The 22,103-nt window shown below is 48.2% G+C and overlaps 2 protein-coding genes across 6 annotated transcripts; both read right to left on the reverse strand.

Moving 5' to 3' along the window:
* Positions 1-55: 55 nt before the first annotated feature.
* Positions 56-4,234, reverse strand: shbg (sex hormone-binding globulin). The gene is made up of 8 exons (XM_029127275.3): positions 2,998-4,234; positions 2,337-2,434; positions 1,926-2,115; positions 1,681-1,842; positions 1,208-1,364; positions 921-1,057; positions 559-775; positions 56-436 (listed from the first exon to the last, which is right to left on the reverse strand). The coding sequence occupies exons 1-8, from the start codon at positions 3,097-3,099 to the stop codon at positions 303-305; spliced, it is 1,197 nt and encodes a 398-aa protein (XP_028983108.1). The 5' UTR covers positions 3,100-4,234; the 3' UTR covers positions 56-302.
* A 147-nt stretch (positions 4,235-4,381) lies between these two features.
* On the reverse strand, positions 4,382-21,587 carry zbtb4 (zinc finger and BTB domain containing 4). 5 transcript variants are annotated; one of them, XM_029127213.3, is made up of 2 exons: positions 21,447-21,587; positions 4,382-12,821 (listed from the first exon to the last, which is right to left on the reverse strand). In XM_029127213.3, exon 2 carries the CDS (start codon positions 12,803-12,805, stop codon positions 7,373-7,375), a length of 5,433 nt encoding a protein of 1,810 aa, XP_028983046.1. In that variant the 5' UTR covers positions 12,806-12,821; positions 21,447-21,587; the 3' UTR covers positions 4,382-7,372. The 5 variants fall into 5 exon arrangements, with proteins under 5 accessions (XP_028983046.1, XP_028983018.1, XP_028983028.1 ...); XM_029127185.3 differs by lacking the exon at positions 21,447-21,587 and adding an exon at positions 18,308-18,618; XM_029127195.3 differs by lacking the exon at positions 21,447-21,587 and adding an exon at positions 18,160-18,301.
* Positions 21,588-22,103: the final 516 nt, after the last annotated feature.

The following is a 22,103-nucleotide window of genomic DNA, read 5'->3' on the forward strand; positions in this document are numbered from 1 at the left end:
GTTTAATATGACCTATGTTCTTTTCTATTCAATTAAAAAATAAATATTTAGCGAGAAGCGTGAAAGTAGAAGTATATTTTATCCAATTGCAGGAACAATGATCTCAGAATACATTTCTCCAATAGATCTGATTCTGTTAAAACGGGGTTAATAGAAAATCCAACACATTTCTCCTACGGTGCCTCCTTACGTTCACAGACAAAGCAGAATTTGACACAGTGACTTTTATGTCATCTGAACTCTTTGGCAATGGAATAAACCTGTAAGCAACTCCCAATGCACCGTATACACACATCCATGCTCTACGCAGGGCAGCTGTGGGGCGACACTGACTTGTGTTTCACAGCTAAATCCAGATCCAGATCCCGCCCTTGGACCTGGATCTTCTCCAGGCAGCCTGTCAAAAACTGGGAGCCAGCGTTGCCTTTACTTTCACCTAGAAAGAGAACGAAAGGAATAAAAGGCGAGTGGCCTTGGATTGCATTCAAAATACTTCCATGTCTGGCGTAATCCATTGATTTCCTGTGTACACATATTTTGTCACAAGTGACCATTTACCTGTGTTTTCACCTAGAAGGCCTCCGATGGCTAGACGTCCATCTTTCCATGCTGAAGAATGGCCAAGCTGGACTGAGAGAGTCCCTCCGCTCATTACAAATGCAGATTCCTTTTCTTTGTCTTCATCTTGAGGTGAGTCTGCCTTCAACATTATCTCCAGTCTCTTTAAACTGTCCTTCATAACCACCAATTTTTCATTGTCTGTGACTGTGAGCTCCTGCAGATTCAGAGGAAAGTGTTTAATGCCTTAATACCTGGTTTAAATGTGCCAACAGGCACATGTGTTGAATACACACGTTTAATAATAAAACACTCTTAAAAACACAATTTCTAATGTTCCGTCATCTGATTTATTTGCATACCTGTGTTTTATTATTGGCCACTAGAACGAGTGCTGGCTTCTGTCCAGGAGCCTTGATGCTTAAAATGGTTCCGTCCATCTGATCGAAATCTCCCCATAATTCAATCTTGACACTATGACCTTCCTCAACGTGGAAAACTGCAACAGCACAAAATTGACGAACATCTTAAATCAAGTTAAATCAAACCATGACGACAACCCATGAGGTGCAAGCCTGCATTAAGGAGCCCGGTGGGAGGGAAGTGATGACTTGTTCATCTCTTTTATGACTGAGAAACATTTTCCCACCTGAGGTGTTGTAAATAGCAAATCCATTGCCGGGGAAGTAGCTGCCGGGTTGAATGTTCTGATAGCAGGGCCAGAGGTCCGGCACCTCGCTCTTCCAGGGGATGCTGAGGTTCAGCCAGTTGCCTTTCCGTACGCAAGCATCCATCTGTGGCCCCAACTAGAACACAACAAAGCTTTTAAGGGAGTCGACTGCAAGATAAGAGTGAGAGGAGGAACCGCGACCTGTCCGTGCGCCATAAATCTGCAGGATTTAAAGCTGCTCATGCTTTAGCAGAGCCGAGAGAGGGTGCGAGCAACAAGTGTAGTTGATGAAAGCTGCTGTACAGAAAGAGACAGTTTGGAGAGATATCTGAGAGAAAGATGTGATGCAGCCACCAAAGGCAAAATGCATATTCTCTAGTTTCTGAACTTCATCATTAAGATCAACGATGTGCATTGTTTAAGTGAACGGCAGAGATTATTCGAGACTCTACCGGAACGAGCAGCTTCTCTTTGCTGATGAGGATCCCACCAAGGGCCAGGCGGAGGTCCCCTGAGAGGTCATCCTCTGTCACGTCCGAATGCATGCCCACCACCAGCCCATCAGAGCCGTCCACCTCAAGAATCACAAACTTCCCCTGGTTGCTCACCTCCAGCTTGATGGGACGAGCAGAGGGACAGACAGCATGAGAAGTCCATGGAGCAACAACAGTTCATCGTCCCAGGACGATCCACCCACCGTGTGCCACTTCCCATCGTTGAGCTTGGGCCCGCCCGCCGCGCTCACCACCACGTTCAGCTTCCTGATCTGCATCAGGGGCGCGCCGCCCTTCAGGGACAGAACGAACCAGTCCTCCCCGCTTTTGGTGTCCCCATAGAAGATCACGCCCTCGGGGTCGAACGTGCGCATCTGAAAAGACGACTTGATGCTGCGGACGCAGAACAGAGCAGGTCAGCGGGGGTTAATCTCTGCCAAACGGCACCAACAGCAGCGTCACCGTAGCGACGGACGGGGAGTCTGGGCTCATGTAACGCTTGTAGCAGAGGCTCCTGCAGGCTGGTTCTGCTCACAGGTTCTGTCTGTACTTTCCAGAGCCTGCAGGCGTGTGCTGAGCGTGAACGCTCTGCCGCTGTGCTGCTGCTCACGTACCCCTTGATGTCGCTGAGTTTGACTGTGGTGTGCATCAGCGGCCTCCACGTGTCTCTGTCCTGGCCCAGGTAGACGGTGGACTGGCCCGACACCTCTTTCTGGAAGACGCAGGTGTCGTTAGGTGACTCACTCGCCCTAAATCATTCATTTCCTCCTCTTGCATTCTCCCGGATTTGTTAGCATTTAAAGTCATTATGAACATACTGATGCTTTTATTCAATTACAGGTAATTCCACTAAAGGGTTCACTGAAAAATCTAAGTGGGGATAAAGTGCAAAATTGGTCATTTATTGACCAGGGAGCCATTTGGCGTCCAACTGGTGTTGCAGTGGTTATGGTGTTGATTTTTCCTCCCACAGCCTGAGCAAAGTCCTAAGTTTAAACAAATTATTATTAGGCCAACCAGGGACCCCCCACTACTGCGTACAGTATTTAATCGATTCAGATATTAACGACTATTAAGCTTCGAGCAGCTTCCAATTTTAATCACCTATACAATTATGACAAATGTGATCAGAAAAATAAATAACTTATTACAGTAAATCACACACGTATCATTACAATATTTTCAAAATAAAAGTCTGAGCTGATTCTTTCCAGTCATTCCTGTGTGATACTTCCTACATTTACAATGAACAAACTGGATGGCACGTGAACATACCTCACTCCGTCCGTTCCCCTGGTCCCCGTCTCCCCACCCCAGCGCAGCGAGGCTCAGCGTGAGCACCAGTACACTCGCCATCACTTTGCAAAGCACAGACATCTTTCGGCGCGTTCATCCAGCGGCCCTTAGGAGGTCCACAGGCTGCTCTGAGGCGTCAGCGGCGTAAAGAGGAGCAGACACACTCGGCCAGTGTGTGAAGTGGTGCTGTGCGCTGGCACCCAGTCCGCGTGTCCAGAGGGCAAATATGCCGCAGTCTGTGCAGGTTATTGATCCCCGGAGGGTGCGCTTCATGGCAGCGACTAACTGGATGTTTGTAAAAATGAGGCGCGATGGGCAGCAGACACAACGATGAGGTGAGAGACACGTGGAAAAAGTGAATATCTTCACTGTGATTTATATAGAAATAAAGGTTCAAGCTAAACTGTGCACCCCCATCTGTCAGTCTCCTCAATCCGTAGCATGAGCACCACTGGAGGCCAAAGGAGTGACCTTCGCCAAGCCACTGATGTGTGTTTACCCACTACACAGGAACCCGGATTCGCTGCCGCTGTCCATGATCCAGAGTGGAGAGAAAAACGGAGAAAGAGCCTTTTTTTCTCCTTTCCTGGCTGCCTTCCCGTGATACAGCCTCCTTCCAGGAAAGCCGCGATAACTGGAAATTACTAGGAAAAGTGCAACACAGCACGTTGAGGAAATCGTAAACAATTTGTCATTTGGTTGCAGAGGACTTGAAATGTCAAATCAGACCAAAATACCTTTTTTTCTCCTCGTGTGCGCAGCAGCAGTACAGTAAGTCAAAGGCGTAAAATAGAATCATTCATAAAGGCTGAGTGGCATTTAACATCAGTTGCCACAGGCTATTACCATAACTTCCACACATGCAGAGATTAAAGCTTTAGTCATAGTAAGTACATTAGTAATAGTAATGTTTTAAAAAAAATCATTAATATACTCAATTAAGGAATCCATCCATGAAATCAAAATATGGGAGAAAAAAATAGTGACTAGACTGTTCCTGTTTAATCCACTGAGTGTCACTAGTGGGAAATGGTTGATCCTAAAAAAATCAGCTGGCGTCTCTGCCAAGAGGAAGTTGTAATCAGCCTCTGGTTTATGTGTCAGCAAGCAGCTCTCAGGACATTGTGTATTTTTATACATTCAGGGAAACCAGGAGCGTGTGCTGTGGTTTGTATTACATAAAGGAAACAATCTAGGAATGAAATATGAAATGCGCCCAAATAGCAGCACAGAAACCATTAAATGAATCCTGAAAGCACAACGACGCGTAATGATGTTCTCTGCCCAGTTCAGCAGAGGGTCAAACAATGCAAAAGCAGATATGACTAACAAACAAATAAGAAGGAGACCAGACTGGAGCTGATTTCGTTGGGTCATCAGGTTAATACTTTATTTTGTTTGCAGCAAAGAGAAAGAAAGGGAGACGAAAACAAGGGGAGAGAGAACAAGAAGAATGTCGTAAAAGGAGACTACAGACTTTAGGAGAGCTGTGGCTACAAGCCTTTGTATCAAATCTAAAGACAAAGTCATCAGGCAACATTAAAACATCTCTTAAAAATAACATTAACATATTTTGTGGGCTCTATATGGCACAGTATTACCCTAGACATGTACACGATACCAAAACAGTTTAGCCACACCCCTACGTCTATGAACAGCTTCATAGCAAAACGAAGCCATGAAATCTATCTCCGAATCGTACAGTTCTCCAGAAAACGCTTCTTCGAATTTCTTATGCCATAACAAGGCACCTTAACAGTTGAAATCTGGCAGATCCACATCTTACTATAGATAATTATTTAAATATCAAAGCAGAGGCACATTCATTTAAACTAAAACATACAGTAAATAGTTGTATATTACCACCAGATTCCAGTCCAGTCACTACAATACGTCGATTTGCATGCTTTTGGTCTGTGTGATAACCGTGATGGCGAACTATGGCATAAGAAATGGTCCAAAAAACACAAACATGTCCATCTACAGGAATGGCTTAAGATAGAGTACTGGAGACAGCAAGGCTTTTTTACACTGAAACTAACCCACGGAAAAAAGTCAAAGAACGGAAAAAAACCCATAACAGGTGGCCCATATACTGCCGAGGGATATGCTGCTTAGGCAGATTTATTTTGGTTTTCTTATTCACGCAGTCACTCGCTCTCGTACACAGAACACGTACGCACACATGCAAAAGGCTTGTAACCACACCCAAGGGGATGCTTGTGCGCCCCTGCAGTCGGCCACGCCGCGCTTCAACACCGCCGCCCGAGTACCGTCACACTCACGCACGCACGCACGCACACGCGCTGCAACATATGCACTTCATTCAGAGGAGGTGCAGTGTGTGAGCGCACGCTGGAGGAGGGGGGGGGGGGATTAAACAGCTCCTAAACAGTGACTACGAGATGCATGTGTGGTGGCTAGTCTTGTGATTTTTTTATTTATTTTTTTATTCCAAATTGTGGTTTGCAGTGAATAAAACTTATTAACAGAGATATGGAAGCTTAAAAGGCCAGAGAGGATCAAAGGAAACGGAAAGGAAAGCTGTGTGCACTATGCCAGAGTTGCTGAGGATATAAACGGTTAGGAAGCGTTGTGTTGCTCATGCTGTGTGGATACAGAAGCCAAGTTTACTGACATGTTCCTAGGTCTACTGTATATATGCATACCAGACGTTATACTGTTCTTTAACAGGTCATTTGTGTCAAAACAAAAAGGAACTGAAACCGACTACTATTAATGCAGCTGTACTTCATTAACCTCATGACTAAATTTACATTCATTTTTAAGTTTACTCCCCCTTTTCACTGAATCCGCGTCCATCTGGTCAGAGGGCTAAACAACATAAAATAAACAACATCGTTGAACAGAACAAACATATAGAGATAACATTACACGTAACAAAAAGGCCCCAGGAGGGCACCTGGGGGATGCGGCCACCACTTTGGCTGCTAAGCTCAGCCTGTTACCACCTCTTAGTAAATGACACAGGGCATGAGGGCAGGGACAGTTCACACTATTCCCAGACTCCCCCCAGAGCAGTGTAACAGTTTTAGTCCCCACAATCGTGTCTGCGGGGGCCTCCTAACTCTGAGTCCAACAGTTTTGTGGCCATATATTTGCTTTCCTATCCGGAAATAACTCAATACCCTGAATCAATTTTCCTTCTTTGCTGTCGCTTTCGTCTTCCTTGAAGCCCGAAGCCGTTTCCTCTTCCAATCAAAAGAGGAAAAAAGCCACGCAAGATGAAGGCGGACTGGTTTTTATTTTTCTTTCCTTTTTTTAAGTGAAGGAAATGAGATGAAGAACGGAAGTGCAATGGTCTACCAGCCTTTAATTCTTACCCAGTGGCCAGCTACATATCCAGAGCAGCTACAAGTGTCCCCTTTAAGTGACCACACGTTTCTTTCTGTTTTGTGCACATAAAGTATAAACTATGGTGAATGCTATACAGATCCTACAGTGTCATCTAGCTCAGCTGAGACGTGAGAAGCTCAGATGAACTGTCATTGTCACAGACTCGCACCTAGCCATAGCATGGACTTCATAATGATTTGTATATGAGGAATTGCTCCTAAATGCACATCTACACATTGACCTACAGTAGCTGACTAGAGTAGGAATGCTGTGTGCGTCTCACTCGGAATGACCATTCATGCACACACTCAACACACACACACACACACACACACACACACACACACACACACGCCGGCCCAAGCCCACCGCCACATGCACAAATCCATACACACATGTGCATGTACATGCTCAGATATATCTCTCATGGACAGCTTCTCATTCTCACAAACAAACATACGTAAAGTTTGAGTTGCTTAATGCTCCGCCTCCAACTGTGTTGAGTCCTGTCCCATCCCTTATCCTTGCCCACGAGAGCGGTAATCCTCATTATGCAGTGACTATAAAGGGAAGCAGACTGAACTAAATTTTCAAACACACACACACACACACACACACACACACACACACACACACACACACACACACACACCCTGTTAGCAGTTCTTATTTGTATAGTATAGATAATATAATGAGTCAGAGAGGAAGATTAATCAAGCTCTAGAACTACGACACACTACAGCAAGACAGGAGAAACATGGAGGAAGGTGAGCAGGAGTAAAGAGAGAGGAGTAAAAATACATTAGCATGATATTGGCCTCCTCTCCCCATTTCTTTGCCCCTTCTCCTCCCTCTGCAGTTACTCCTGGTTCAATGTCTTGCTCTGATCTCTACTAGAGACAGGAGCACTGTGCAAGCACACAGCCCCTTCCGCTCCCTTCCTAAACAATCCAGGCCTTCCTGTTTGAAAAATATTCCCTATAGTGATTCTGTTGTCCTATGGTTTGCTGCTGCTGCTGTCTCGTTGCTTCTTGCCGCTGCCGCTGCTGCTGCTGTACAGGCTGGGGTTTGCCACAAGAGCGTGAGGGGCTGCACCCATGTAGGGTCCAGCAGTGGCTGCGTAATTGAAGATGGCAGGGAGGAAAGGCAAGGGCTCCACCTTGTCTCCCCCAGGTGCCATCATATTCAGAGCCACAGGAAGAGCTGCCAGGTTGTAGGGGTAAGCTAGCAGCTGGGGGCCATAGAGCAGCTGGTAAGGGTCCGGATAAAATGGCAGCTTGGCCAGGTCCCCACTATTAGGGACCATCACTTTTCCCAGTGGGCCAAAAGGAAGCGCTCCTGCAGGATAGGAGGACATAAGCAAGTTTTCTTCCTGCTTCTTACCCGAGCGAAAGCTGTCCGGCACAATAAGGGGTAGGGGATAATCCTGGGCAGGGTAGCCCATCGGGGTGGAGTCCCCCTGCTGGGAATCTCTGGAAGATACAGTGTCCTGGTGCTCCGGCTCAGGTGGCTGGGGGACTCGGGGGAGAAGCAGAGCGTGGGCCGAGGGGCGGTCACAGGAAGCAGCTGCTCCGGTGGGCAGTGTCAGCCTTTCAAGTCCTTGTGAACTGGAGTGAACCTGGCGGTTCGCTTGAGCTAAGAGTCCAATAGTTGAGGGGGACTGACAGGCGGACTTAGGAGTGTGGCGGTGTGAGGGGGGGCCATTCATAGTGGTTTGAGTGGGGATATGTTGCGGGGACGGCACAGGACTCAAGGGCTCTTCTTTAGGGACCAGCAGCGCAACATGCTCCTCAGGGGCATGAACAACTCTACTCCTGTGCTGCACTCTCTCTAGCTCTCTTTCTCTCTCCAGTTCTCTGCCCCTCTTCCTTTCCCTTTGTCTCTGGAGCTCCCTCTCTTTCTCTCTTTGCCTCTCTAACTCCCTCTCTCTGGCTAACATCGAGGACATGGTCAGGTCTTGTGCTTCGTTGGGAGACGGACTTCTGGACAGGGACTGAACTTGCGGATCTTGGACAAGGGGTCGCTCCTCATAACTTGCATGTGGAAATATACCACCCCCGCCCTTCCTCTCCCTGTCCATGATGACCCCATCCCGTTTCATGAATCCCCCCTCAGAGTTGGGAGCTGTTGTCATGGAAACAGGAGGAGCAGCAGTGGTTATTCTGGTCTGTGACGTCATGGGCACATTTGGAGAGGTGTTGGTGGGTGCCACAATGTGCACAGGGCTGGGTATTCTGTTGAGCTGGCTGTCTAGGTTCTTTTTGCTGAGGGTGCGGTAGTCCAGACATTCAGGACCGGTCATGACTAGTACACTCTGGAGAGTCGAGGGTGTGGCGGGCATGAACTCCTGTTTATTGGGTGTAAGGTTAACTGGACTTTCTAATGGAGGATCTGCGATTTGCGGGCTGGGCTCTCGCTCTGCAGCTGGATGTGTGAGCTCTGTTAGCTTGGGCTTGTCGGTGGATTCTGACATCTGATGTTTATCCGGCAGTTCGCTGAGACGGTCTTCATGGTGCTGCGATGCCAAACTAATACCTCTGATGGGTGGGTCTGGTGTTGAATAGCTGATAACTGAAACAGAGAGAGCACTGGGAACCAGTCCTTTTTCAGCGTCTCTGACGGCGCTAACAACTGTTTCTGTTGTTTTTGGCTCTGAGTCGTGATCTTCCTTTTCTCTTTCTGGGGAACTGCTTAATTCATGGCGTCGGATGTGGCGAGTAAGTGCGGAAGAGGTCTTGCACACCTTGTGACACTGTGGACAGGTGTGGCGTGATAGCGCTCTTCTGCTCAGACCACTAGAATTGCTGCCCATTAAACCCAGTTGCCCTCCTTTATCTTCATCATAGTTTGCGCTCTCTTGCACAGATTTCCCCCCGACCGCTTCGCCTTGTTCCCCGGGTGTCATTTTAGTGGGCGCAGAGGGTGCATCAGTAGGCTTGGGATGCTGGGCTCTCTGGTGGTCTTCCAACTTATCCCTCGAGGGGAAAGTGGCACGGCAGAAGAGGCATACAAACTCCAGCAGATGGCTCAGCTCATGTTTGTCTCGCTTCCTGGGGCTTGAGAACCAGCGGCCACATGTGCCACACTCTGCTGCATTCCCATTAGTCCAAGGACGCCTCTTTATTCCCATAGGAGCCACTGAGGTAGATAGGGGAGGCTTTGGAGAGTGCAGTGGAGGGCTGGAAACCTCATGAATGGCCTCCTTAACTTGTTCATCAGTTTCTTTGTTTTTCTCTTTTAACGGAGCAGATAGATATTTTTTCTTTTTCGTCTCTCCCTGTTCTCTGTTGGCGTTTGACAGCTTCTCAGCTTCAGCTATCTTCCCATCCTCTTCCTCATCATGTGATTTTTCTATTTCTTTATTCACACGGTTCTTGAGCCTCTCTGCCCTCCTCTTCAGCTGAATGGAGCGTTTGTACTTCAGTTTCCTTTGCCAGCTCTTGACCCTCTGTAGATGTGCCTGGGCCTTTCTCTTGGGCTTGTAGGAGTAGTAAGGCCGCCATAAGTTATCCTCAATGTCATGGTCGCTGTCCTGCTCACGCACCTCCTGACGGAAATAGTACTCTCTCGCACCATCAGGGGATTTGGAGCTCTTACTCCCAATTTCCTCCTTACAGTCCCCTGCTTCCTTGTCTGCTTCTGTGCTGGCTCTGCGATGCAGGCGGTGTTTATGGTGGTGGTGGGAGTGAGAGTGGCGCAGCTCCTTGGATTCGCGTGCAGATGATATTTCACTTCGTTTGGTTTTAGGGGGGGAAAGGCCCTTATCTCTTCTAAGATCTGTCTCAGAGATGCTACGCTTAACTATAGCCTCCTCACCGATACGTACAGTTATCTGGCACAATGGCCCAGCCTCTCTGATTTGTGACCCTACAGATGATGACAGCTGTTTTGAGCTAGAGATGTCACTCTTTCCATGGGACTTGCGTGATTTGTGAATTAATCTGCCTTTCTCTGTGTCCTGCCTACCTCTTGAACCCTCCTCTGTGGTATCTGAACTGTCTCTTGACCTCTTTCTGTGGTTTTCTGTACTATCCCTTTGCTTTTTGATTGGCCTGGGGCTGCCATGGTGAGATGTCTGACTGGTGGCTTCAGGGGATGGGCTGCTCACTGGGCTTTTTTCACTTCCAGAGGTGACCTGGTTGCTATGCACAATGACTGAGGATGACATTGCTGCTCCATGTACTATGACAGAGGGCTTTGTGTGACCATATGTTATTACAGAAGGCATGCTTGTTTCTGTGCCTCTACTAGATTTGGCAGTTTTGTTTTTGCTACTACTAGATATTTTGAAGCTGCTTCTCCCCTGCTCTAACTCTAACGCCTCGCTCTCATGTTTTCTGACTTGGGTTATGTTTGCTTGGGGGAGGGGTGCTAGTGCAGAAAGGTCAGCAGCCACAGAAACAGGAAAGCCATCGGGAAAGGCATCTGGGTCAGGCTTTACACTTTGAGGGTGGGCTCCACTGATAAGACTTTGTAAATCGCCGGGACCCAAAGCACAACCCAAGCCAGGCAGGGATAGGGAAGATGTTTCACTTGGTGGCAGCAGCAGGCCATTATGCAAACTATCACTGTATGTCTTGTAGGGTCTCTTTTGGGAGCGCATGGGGAGAAGGCGGTATAGCTTGAGGGCATTGGCTTTCTGCTTATAACCTCCATTAGCTGTCTTTTCACTGGATATGAGGCTGGGATTGATCCCATGAATGGTCTTCTGGTGAGTTTTGAGATTGTAGTATGTGGCGAAAGCATCCCAGCAGAAGATGCACTGGTAGCGCCGCTCTCCTGTGTGCCACACCTCGTGCTTTGTGCGGTACTCTGCCAGGGCAAAGACTTTGTCACAGTAATGGCACGGATATTTCCGGCGCCAAGAGTGCACATTAGAATGACGCTTCAGGCTGGATAGGGTCATGTAGGAACGCTCACACACAGAGCAGAAGTAAATGACATTGCCATCTACCACCTTCACAAAATGGTTTTCATCACCCGCTAGTAGCTCTGTGGCTGCTGCATCATCACCTTGGATACGTGCCAGGAGGCTCCTTGCTTTCTTCCCTGGCCGTGCCTTACCGATGTTTGTCTCTCCCACAATAACTCCCCCCTCCACCCTCACCTCACCCTCTTCCAGCGGCTCCTCCTTCGGTTGCACAGTGAGTGAAGGAGGGCCCAGGCTGTTGGTGGGTAGGCCTGACACCCTGCAGGATGCCTCATGGGATTGCAGTCTCTTGCTGTGGATGAAGACCTTGCCACAATAACGGCAACTGAGGGCCCGGCTGCCACGATGCAGCCGCATGTGGACTGTAAGGGAGGAGGCTGAGCTAAAAAGACGATGGCACACCCCACAAATGAGCTCAGGCTTCAGGCTGTCAGTTGGGGAATAGGAGGATGAGTGAGGGGGAGCTGTAAGGCCCTCAGATGGAGGTGGAGGTGGTGGGGGTAAAGGAGGAGGGAGGTGGAGAGTGGGTGGGTGAAGGCTTGGTCCATGAGGGCTTCCTATTTTCCCAGCTGGTCTTCCTGTTATTTTCTCTCTCCTCTCTGCCTCCCCACCCCTCTGATAGGACGATGCGCCCAGATTAAAAAGGATCTGGGCCGTCTGAGAGGGTGAGGCTGTACCATTGGCCACCCTGTGTCTTTCATCCCATCCATCTCCACCGTAACAGCCCCCCAAAGACCCGTTGGAGGATCTTGGGGGAGACCTGTGAAACTGAGTCTCTGGACTGAGTTTGGAGTATTTGAGAGGAGGTGGGGATTTTATATCCTTCTTCATAAGTGCATGAATAGTCATGGGAGAAGTGGAGGAAGAGGGTGAAGAGGACGGAGAGCTCTCATGCCTCTGTGGCTTAAAAGGCCTGTGCTTTACGTCCATAGTAGCGTCCAGTTTCCACAGCGAGCCCTCATCTGAGCTCTTGGATGATGGCCGCCGTCGGTGGGGGGAAGGGGAGGATGAGGAGGCGCTACGACAGTGGTTTGGAGATGTCAGGGAAGCTGGAAGGGGTGCGGCACTAAGTGGGAAGCTTAGGGTGATTTTTGCATTTTTAGGTCCATCATTCATGTCCTCCAGCCTGTCCTCCATCACAGCTTCTACTCTGCCTCCATGCCTTTTACCCTTCATCTTCAACTGTTTAGCTTCCCTTCCCTCCTCCTCTTTGGGCGGGAGGGCCCCTCCAAGATAGTGGACTGGTTTGTGTAGTCCTCTGAGGTTGTTGATAGGTGGGTGTAGGGGTGATGAGGCCCAAACTTGGTGGAAGTTGTCTTGAACCACTAATGATAGCGATGTAGAAGACGGTGATGAAAACTGCTGGTGGTGTGCAGTGTCCTTAGTTGCTCTACGTATGAGGTTGCAGAGGGGAGTTAGGCCTGCAGCCGGATGTTCACTCAGACGTGACTGAATAAGGCCCACATGGAGGGGGTCCCACACCTTCTCACTGGACACCATGACCAGCCCCCAAAATCTGAAAAATAAAACCAAACAAAACAAAACAGAAAGTACATATTACCATTACAAACAGCGCACGAGGAATGTACAACATGAAAAGGTACCCTGACACAAAGCAAATAATTCATCACACCAAGCCTTTGCTTCAACATTCAGTCATGGCGCTCAAGAAGCACTTTTGTGGAAACGGCAAAGAAAACTAAATACCCCAGCAATGCTGAACTCCAACAGCTAAGCCAGGAATGGTAAGTGAAGGGAGGGAGAGGGTAGGGGGAAGGAATGAATCTGCGGCAGTGCTGGTTTAGATTTCAGCGTGCCACAGCCAAGCCTTCAGAAAGGCATTCCAGAGATCCATCGCTCTCGGCTATGACACAACATTCCCTATGCCTAATTGGAAGGTGATCAGATTTAATCAACATTCCCTCAAAATAAAGTGGGCACTTAGATCCCTGGCCTTAGCACACACAAAAAGTCCCACTCTCTTGCTATGTGAGCAGGAACCTTGCTAGCCAATCCTGGCAGCGGCTAGTATTTGCCGGGTATGACTCTAAGCATTTATTTGTGAAGGCAAAGGCGGAGGGGAAGGAAAGAGGTGATGAGGAGAAGGGAAGGAGATTGCATGCATGTGCTCAGAGAAAGGCTGTTTTTCCGCCCTCTGCATCCGGTACAATCTCAGCTAAGCTGTAGAAGACGAGCGACAGGCTATTCTCATTTCCATCCTAATTCGCCTGCCATGGCGGAGGATGCAGTCCGCCAGCAATTTCTCCATACATAAGATAGCTGCAGATTTACATGCAATATGCAGTGTGCTATTATTACTTATTCAAAATGGTTATATTTCTTGGCAGTCTGCGGAGTGGGAAGAGGAGCGGAGACGGTATAAGGCCTAATGATGCGATGAGAAGAAAAATCCTCAGTCATGCTTTTCTGCCTGCGTTTTCAAGCAGCAAAGCAGCCAGGAAGGCAGGCCGCTGTAAAATTCCACAGGCCGCCCTGAACAGGCAGAAACTAGGTCAGCACTGTTATTGCAGAGGGAAGAGGAGGGAGAAAGAGAGAGAGGGTGAGGATGAGGGAGAGTGAAAGGGTGATAGAAAAAGGGAGAGAGGAAGACAGTAAGGGGTTAGTGAGTGAGCAAGAGACAGAGAGAAGGAAAAAGGAAGACGAGGGGAGGGGGTGTTGAAACGGGAACAGCCAGACACACTGCACCGTGAGGCAGACGGGAGCCCAGGCAAACGCTACCACAGACCAAAAAGCAACCACACGAACACTCACACGTATAGCATGCATGTGTTCACACTGTACATGCACTCACACAAGCCCACGGAGGAGGCAGAGACGCATAAACAAAGTAGTTCGGCATGAATAGGCCCAGTTGTAAATGACATTCAAAACCAAAAGGTGAGTCTGAGTGCAACACAGCGGTAACACGGAGGATACAGGCGGAATAATGTGGAGTCACCAAAAGAAAACAGAAAAGTCGAGTACGGAAACACACACATTGCCGACAGTGACACACAGTTGGTGTTGTGTGGAAACAAATCAGTTCATACCTACTGAAGACGATCTGTCTAAAACAAGGATTCAGAATCCGGTCCTGCAAGCTTTTCCTGCCATATTTTGTTGCTCTGTATTGAAACAGGTTTATATTGTCACTCACATTTGCTGAGCGATAAATGTTCTGCAGGAAATCCCTTATGGCAAGTGCCAGCCTGCTACAAGTGGGCGGACACACTGAGAGACAGTGCTAAGGCTAAAAATTTCACCATCTCATCTGATGCTTGCGCACGGACAGGAAAATGCGTATGACGCCCCCTCGCTCATTTTCTTTATCTCCCTGTGACGCACGCAGCTGCTGCACAAGCAGAGCATGCACGACACGCTGTCTGACTGTGACAGGCAGCTTTTAACAGGCTTTAAATGTGCTGGTATTAGTCACACACACACAGACATGCGTGCATGTTTGCTCAGGACATGCAGAAAACACTATTACCACCTTGCTGTTGGTGCAGATGAGGGGATACACGCTTAGGCCCCCTAACTCCGAGGCGCACAAACAAATGTGACCATGAACGTGGCAAAGACCCCTGAGCAAAATCAAAATAAACAGCAACACTCTTCCCACACCTCTCTGCAACAGGATGTTCTGTGCAAACAAACATGTTGGTCGGCCTATGAAGTGTTCCTCTATTTACGCTCGTGGCACTATAAGACCGCACAGCATGAACAGGTGCTCAGCTGGTGCAGGACACGTTGCTAACATGAAACACATTATGCCAAACGTGCTGGCTTTTAGAAAATGACAAAGGCTCTTTAGCGACCTACTGATTTCAAATGGCACAAGTGAGCCGTAATAAGAATAAGGTCTGCTTTTAATCCTGTGAATTTGGCAGTTTCCGTGTTAAATCATTGAAAACAGCACGATCCTGCAGGCCAGTCTCCTTCTCTGAGCTCGGTTTACCTTCAGGGTCAAATTACCTATTCAACATGGCAAAAGTGTAGCATTTGACTTTGAGACACTTCTCCACTAGCATCTGAAAAACACAGATGACTTCATGACCTTGGAAATCATGACTTAGTAATCTACTGAATCGAGTCCCTGGGAATATCACAAAAGTGGCGTTAAAAAGCATGAGGCAGAAGAGTTTACTGGTGCGGCTCAAGGCCTTGAAGCAGTCGTCGAGCAATTTGTTTATCCCACACCTAAACCGATACTATGCTGTCAGACAACTGTTAGGATTCAATAACCATCTTTGTTTATTTCTTGCTTGTCATCTTCCATATCAAGGATAATTAGTCACAATTCTAACTGCACGTATCACGGTATTAAGCACTTAAAGTAATGTCTGTATAAGCTAAAACTGAATCTGCCCTTATTGTTGGTGTTATTGTGACACATTACAATAACACTGCATATACAACTCAATTTGCATTTGAATATCAACATAAACATCTGGCATTTGTCCTGACATTTACCCCTAATAGGCGATAAACAATCAAGCTTCCTCACTGCAAGCGTAGTTAATTATAACTTTCATTTTCAAAGTTTTAGCATCATACTTCTCACCAAAGCGATTTCTGTTCTCTAGGGACACAGCAAATTAATACGCAGAGGAGAATACGTGCAGTCAGATGATAAGACTGGGTGCAAATGAGTTTATATTCACCCTGCACAGGAAATCTATGTGTGCATGAAGCTGCTGAGAGAACTTGTTTCTCATGTACTCCAGGTCAAAGATGAACCAGGAAGTCGTGTATGATTAGGATATCTCAAAGTCACACTTTTCTGCAACGTCACTGCATGTAACGATCCTCGTAATTCGTGGCGAGAAACAATGGACTAAACTATGGCGGGCCAAGCCGTAATGAACCAAAATCATCCGTAACCGTGTGCGTGCAGTCAACATGCATGCGCTTATGTGAGGGAGAGGTTAAAGAGCGTGCCTGCGAGGCAGAATGTGGGGGGCCTCGGTGTTCCAGCCGGTGAGCCAGCGGCGAGGAGCATGTGGGAAGAGGATGGTGTCGGTTGGGCTTTCTCCCCAGTGAGGGGCAGCCAGAGGGGCCCAACTATCAGAGCAGCAGTTGGTCTGTGAAGAGGAGGGTTTATGTGGGTGGGTGGGTGAGTGGGGTAAGCATTGTTAGCATGAACAGCTACTGAACTTTCCACAACCCCCCGGCCAAGAGAGCATGGCGGAGCCCGACAGATGGGATTTAGGGAGGGAAAGAGGGAGGAGGCGACGGGAGGCTGGTTTGGGTGGGGAGTGGCTGAGCAGAGGTGGGTTTGGTGGCGTGTGGGGTGCAGGTAGGGGTAACTTCAAACGCATCTCTTCCATGTTCCCATTTGACGGCTTCCATGTCGTTCACATCCCCCTCGGCGGGACTGGCTGCGCGCCCCCTCCCCACGCGCAAACGGTCGTATTGTGGTGTTTTCGCATGCCGCTCCACGCACCAGCGACCCTGCTCTCGTCTAAAACGCAACGCTTTCCACGCTCTGTTAGCTCTCAACCCACCACGTAATTCCCATAATTCTACTCACTGCAAGAGAGTCATGGGGGGCATTATCAAAAAGGAAGGCCCAAAGAAGTGGCCCCGGAGACCGGTAACACTACACCGGTAACCTTTTTCAGGTAATTTCCCCAAATCATTTTCAATTTCATGCCCTGTCCCAATTGCAGGGGATGTGATAACACTGGAATTCTCAGTCAAAAACAAGCAAGTACGCATGGCATGTACGACGGTCACACTGTACAGCTGATCTGACATAGTTACGGTTCTAACTATAACAGATCACAGAAAATGAAGCGCTGAACCAGTTTCCTGAATGAGACTAGACAGTGGTATATTGACATCCTTTATGTTGTGGCGTTAAAAAGAACCTGCGCCTTGTAAACAAAGCAAACCAACTCCGCTTCTGCAAGCCACAACACTTGCATGCAGGCACTTTTATGTCCATGGCAGAAACAGACTCAAAGGCAAACAGGAGACAAGATTTATCTAATGTGTGACTCAAACACAAATAACCACAATAAAAAGGCTGACACCACTGTGACAACATCAGCTGTGGGACATCGTAGAGCAGAAAGCGACTACTCTTCCTACTGTCTGACCTATGACCCCAACCCTGCGGCAGTGTGGACCGCATTTTCCATACATTGCTTGGCTTCACATCCATGGAAACCAGGAATGTGGAGGAGATGGCAGCAGGTACTGTGTTGTTTTGGAAAAAAGTGAGGCTTAGGGCAGCAACGACGGGGCTGGTGACATCAGTATGCCCTCTGCTGCTGTACGAGAGACAACCTCGAGCAAAACAACAGCCTGATAAAATGGTGGACCAGCTGGGCGGCCCAAAAATGAGACGGGAGGAAGACCCAGCCGCGGGACCTGGGCATGTTTACCGCCGTGTGCGTCTAAGTTTTCCTCCATAAACACTTTCCCTGTTGTTCCTGAGTTGACGGCCGCGGACAGAGGGCTGGCCCACCATGTTTAGACTTAAACAGCAAATCTCATGTTATGTTCAACGCCTGTGCGGACGTGTGCAGGCCCCCCGCCGCCTGCGGTGAGCCCGCAGAGGCGCGAGGGGCTTCGGTGAATTAAAAGTTTCATCACAACCCCGAAACGAGTCGTCGCTCTTGAAAAAGAACTGCGTGGTGCGCCAGCGACAGAGGAGAGGATGAGGGAGACAGGGCCTGTTACTGGCACACACGCAGACAAACACACAGGCGCGCGCAGACACACACCGACGAACCCAGCGCAGTCGCGCACACACACGCACCAATGCGCTTCCACAAGCCCACACGGCATAAATACGCACACCCACCAGCGCTCATGCCCCGACACACGCACAGTAAAATAAAAACCTTTTCCTCCTCTTCACATGCGGCGCAACCAGAGCCACGGCAGCGGAGTGAAGCAGAAAAACAAGCAGGAAAACAACAGATTTCAGCCTCTCTTCCTCTTATTCTCTCTGTCTGTCTCTCAGGAAGGCAAGCATACAAGAGAACGTACCTCGGAAAACCTCCTGCTGCATCTCTGCTGCGATGTGTTCTCTCCCCTCACACTCCCTCTCTCTCTCTCTCTCCCCCTTGGTCTGTGTATGCGCACGTCTGAGTGTGTGTTAGCGAGAGAGAGAGAGAGAGAGAGAGAGAGACGGAGCGAGTGAGAGAGGGAGAGGGACAGAGCGGGCGAGAGGCGGCGCACACACACGTACGCGCACATTCAGGCAGCAGTGTGTGAAGACAGAGGGCAGAAGCGATTCTCACACTCTTGCCTGCTCTCCTTCACCCGCTCCCTCTTTTCTTGCTATCTCTCCTTCTCTCACTCTAGTTTTTTCGCCTCGGACACACGATTTTGAATGTTTTTGCTCTTTTTTGCCAGCAAGTGAATCCCCCCGCCTGCACCCATCCGTCAACAACCCCCCCCCCCCCCCCCCCCCTCCAAAACACTGAATCCAATCTTCTTTTTATTTGGAAGTGTTGTTCCCTCTCTCTCTCTCTCTCTCTCTCCCTATCCCTCTCTCTCTCCCTCTCTCCCCACGCTCACACTCACATGCACGCACATACACACTACTTTATATACACAAAGCCCAGCGATAGGCAGAGGGAGGGAGAGGCAGAGGGAGAGCAAGCAAGCAAGAGGACGCCATTTAAGCAGTTTGTTACGAGCACTGCAAGTCCCCAAAATGGCTGAAAACAAACAGGAACCACGCCAAGTCCAAAAACCTGGGCGCAGGGACGGACAGACCAGACAGACAGTGAGGGAGTGAGAGACGTGTGAGAGAGTGAGACGGCGAGAAAGTGAGACAGAGAGAGGACAAACCAGCGGTAGTCAAATGGCGGATGGGAGCACTCTGTGAAACATGTGAAGTTGAAGGAAAAATGGAGGCATTAAAGGGGTACTCCTGCCATTTTGAATGGCGCTTCATCAAAGTTTGGGGACTTAGAGGTGCCAATAACAAAAGGAATGATTGATGCCACACAGGCTGAGACGTCCTGACTTTACGCCTCTTCCGTGGGTCAAGCGCTAACATTTTGCAAGTCTTCCTAACAGGGCAGAGGTTGAAGATGGACGATCTGACCAATAAATCCACAGTGTCTGTAGCCTAAACGCTGCACAGTGGTTTATAACACCGTAAAAAGGAGTTTATACACTAATGCTATCAGAAATGACTTGGATTCAAGCACAACTTGAGTAAAGGACCCCCATAAATAAAAGGCCAACCTTCACATTGCATGTTAATGACTGTCGCCTACAATGAAAATAATAAATTCTACTGTACTTGTACAGCAACGAAAGCTCAAACGTTTCAAGTTAGTTAAATTGTGTCCCGGGACGATGTCTTTCCAGCGACGACACTGCGCCAACAGGGTTGCCTCAAATGGCAGCCATCAACTTTTCCTCCTCACATTTTAAAAAGCCAATCTGTTGTTCAGAAGCTAAGTAGTGACGAGCAACCTGATCTTCAAGTGCAAAAGCAGTGGAGTGCCTCTTTGAAACAGAAAAGGGCTGAACGGTGGCCAGACTGGGACAGAAACTGGGGTAGAGAAACTCTTTGATTGACCACGCATTTAGCTAAAAGGGTTCAAGTGGCATCAACGACATTGCATTGCATCATTTCAATTAACTGCTTTTAGGTCAACCTGTATCCTGGGTTAGACTAAAACCACTGACAAGCGCCCAGTTGCCTCTGAAGCACTGATGCAATCAAGGCGTGCAGCTGGATGTGGCTTCTAAATGATCTGTATCCACGCTGAATGCCTCAAAACAACATCTCTCTTCATTCTGGTTGTTCTCAACTGTGTACGTCATAGTCAGTGGAAATTCCACATATCTCTGCTCTCCCTCCGTCGGCTGCCTTAGATCATGGGGTATTCTCTTAGTTGGAACAAGAGGGGAAAAAAGTAAGAGGAGGGGTGGAAGAATGTTCGGGTACTAATACAGTACAGCACCATCATACTTCCCACTGTCCTTTGGAGTAAAGCTGCCCCCACCAACTCCCCCAGTACCCACCAACCTTGACGCCAACAAACCCACCCTCCTCCCACTATTCCCCTGCCCTTTCCCTCTCTCCCTCTCTTTCATCACTCTCTCACCCTCATTGTACGCTGCCACACTTGTCTCCATGGGAACCGCTCTGGGATTGGGTGTTGTTCCTGTGACCTCTCTGGCTCTTGGAGTTGGACAAACCCCCCACCCCCCCTCTCCCGTCCTCTCCCATGCGCTCCTGCACGTTTTCCAAGCATGCGGCGTGCTGTGCCAGTTGTGAGCGGCTTCCCGATAGGACAGTGGGATTAAAAATAGACTTTAAATTACTATATGTATTTGTTGATGCTGCAAAAGTAAAAGAGGGTGTTGTGAGTGAATCCGATGTTCAGTTGGCAAAGACAATACTGTGTGTCCGTCCAGGAGTTCGGCTACTCAGTCCACACGTGTGCTGGCATTGTCCCGTGGCTGCAGCCAGTCACCAACTCTATATTCAGGGGCACCCCCTTGTCCAGACTCCCCTATTCATGGATGTTTGGTCAAACGTGATCATAGCTGTTCACGCTGTGCTACCGAGCGACACTCAAATCTGAACACAGAGCTGTAAGACCTTAGAAGCCAACACGGAAGCTATCGCAGTGACCACGTATATCACAAACAAAGGCCTGTTATGGAGAGGGAATTATTAGTTCACTAATACAAGCAAACCTTTTTACATGAAATCGTTCAGTCAATTTTATTCTAAGAACATTGACTACAGCCTCCAGCATGACAAACATTTGGGTCAGAAACTTTGACTGTAGACAAACTCAAAACCATGTGGTTTATGGTTTAAAAAGCTGAATGAGTCAGGCATTTTAATTTTGATAAGGGAGGGAAAGTTCACTGCCCCTGTTACTTCCTAAAATGCAGAGTCAGACATGACTCCAGACATGCAGTCTGCGCCCAGACTCTCAGACATGCAGTCTGGCTACAAACTGTGCCTTTGTGCCAGGCACATAAAGTCTTGAGTTTGGCTTTGCTTGGTTCACAACAAACAATATAACATAAAGACAAAATTTAAATTCAGCCAGAAACCCTACCAATCCATGTGTGTGAATAGTTCCTGAGGCATGCTCCAGCATTAGTAAACATCCTCAGTGACCTCAGAGGAGGGATGACTAACCTGCTCTCCAGCTGACTTGGACTGAGATCAAAGTGGGAAGTCAGCGACGTTCGAGAAGTTCAAATGTCAGTGGCTTCTTAAAGAGGAAGCAGCAGCTTTAGAAGGACGATGCAGCAATTCATGTTTCTGTGGCCTGCACACCTAAACGTAAGGAAGGAGAGGTAGGATGAAACCATAGCACAAACATTGTCAGCAAGAACATGTACAGATAAGTATGTCAGGAGACACGTACACAGATACTGGGCGTTTCCGCCCTCGGCACTGTCTTGCAGACCAGGGGGCGGGACGCTGAATAACTTCCCGGAACCTGCCAGGAAAGAAAAGGGGACGAGTGGTTTAAGCTGCTGTTTACAGAAGCAAAAAAATGTTATAGCTGCAGAAAAAACACAAACAAGTCATTCAACAGTTTTGCCCTGTCATTAATGGCAGCTCAGAAAAACACATATGTTTTTCCTGCTTATTTTTTGGCTTTTGCAAACTAGCCAAGATGTTTACTTTTACCCAGAAATTAAGGCAGACATTCAGACACGGTGTAAGAATAAATGAGTATAGGCTTTTTAGTCTTCACTGCTCTGGAACTCCTAAAGCACTGTTGTTGTTGTTTGTGTATAAATTAGACTTTACACACAAAGGCCCTTAGCATTCTCAAATTAATAT

The sequence above is a fragment of the Betta splendens genome, chromosome 2, assembly GCF_900634795.4.
Source record: "Betta splendens chromosome 2, fBetSpl5.4, whole genome shotgun sequence".
Taxonomy (NCBI): Eukaryota; Metazoa; Chordata; class Actinopteri; order Anabantiformes; family Osphronemidae; genus Betta; species Betta splendens.

Coding starts and splice junctions, on each gene's coding strand:
- shbg (XM_029127275.3), bottom strand. CDS start 3,099: ATGTCTGTGCTTTGCAAAGTGATGGCGAGTGTACTGGTGCTCACGCTG. Junction 2,435..2,997: donor AGGGGAACGGACGGAGTGAG/GTATGTTCACGT, acceptor TGCGTCTTCCAG/AAAGAGGTGTCGGGCCAGTC. Junction 2,116..2,336: donor AAACTCAGCGACATCAAGGG/GTACGTGAGCAG, acceptor CTGCGTCCGCAG/CATCAAGTCGTCTTTTCAGA.
- zbtb4 (XM_029127213.3), bottom strand. CDS start 12,805: ATGGTGTCCAGTGAGAAGGTGTGGGACCCCCTCCATGTGGGCCTTATT.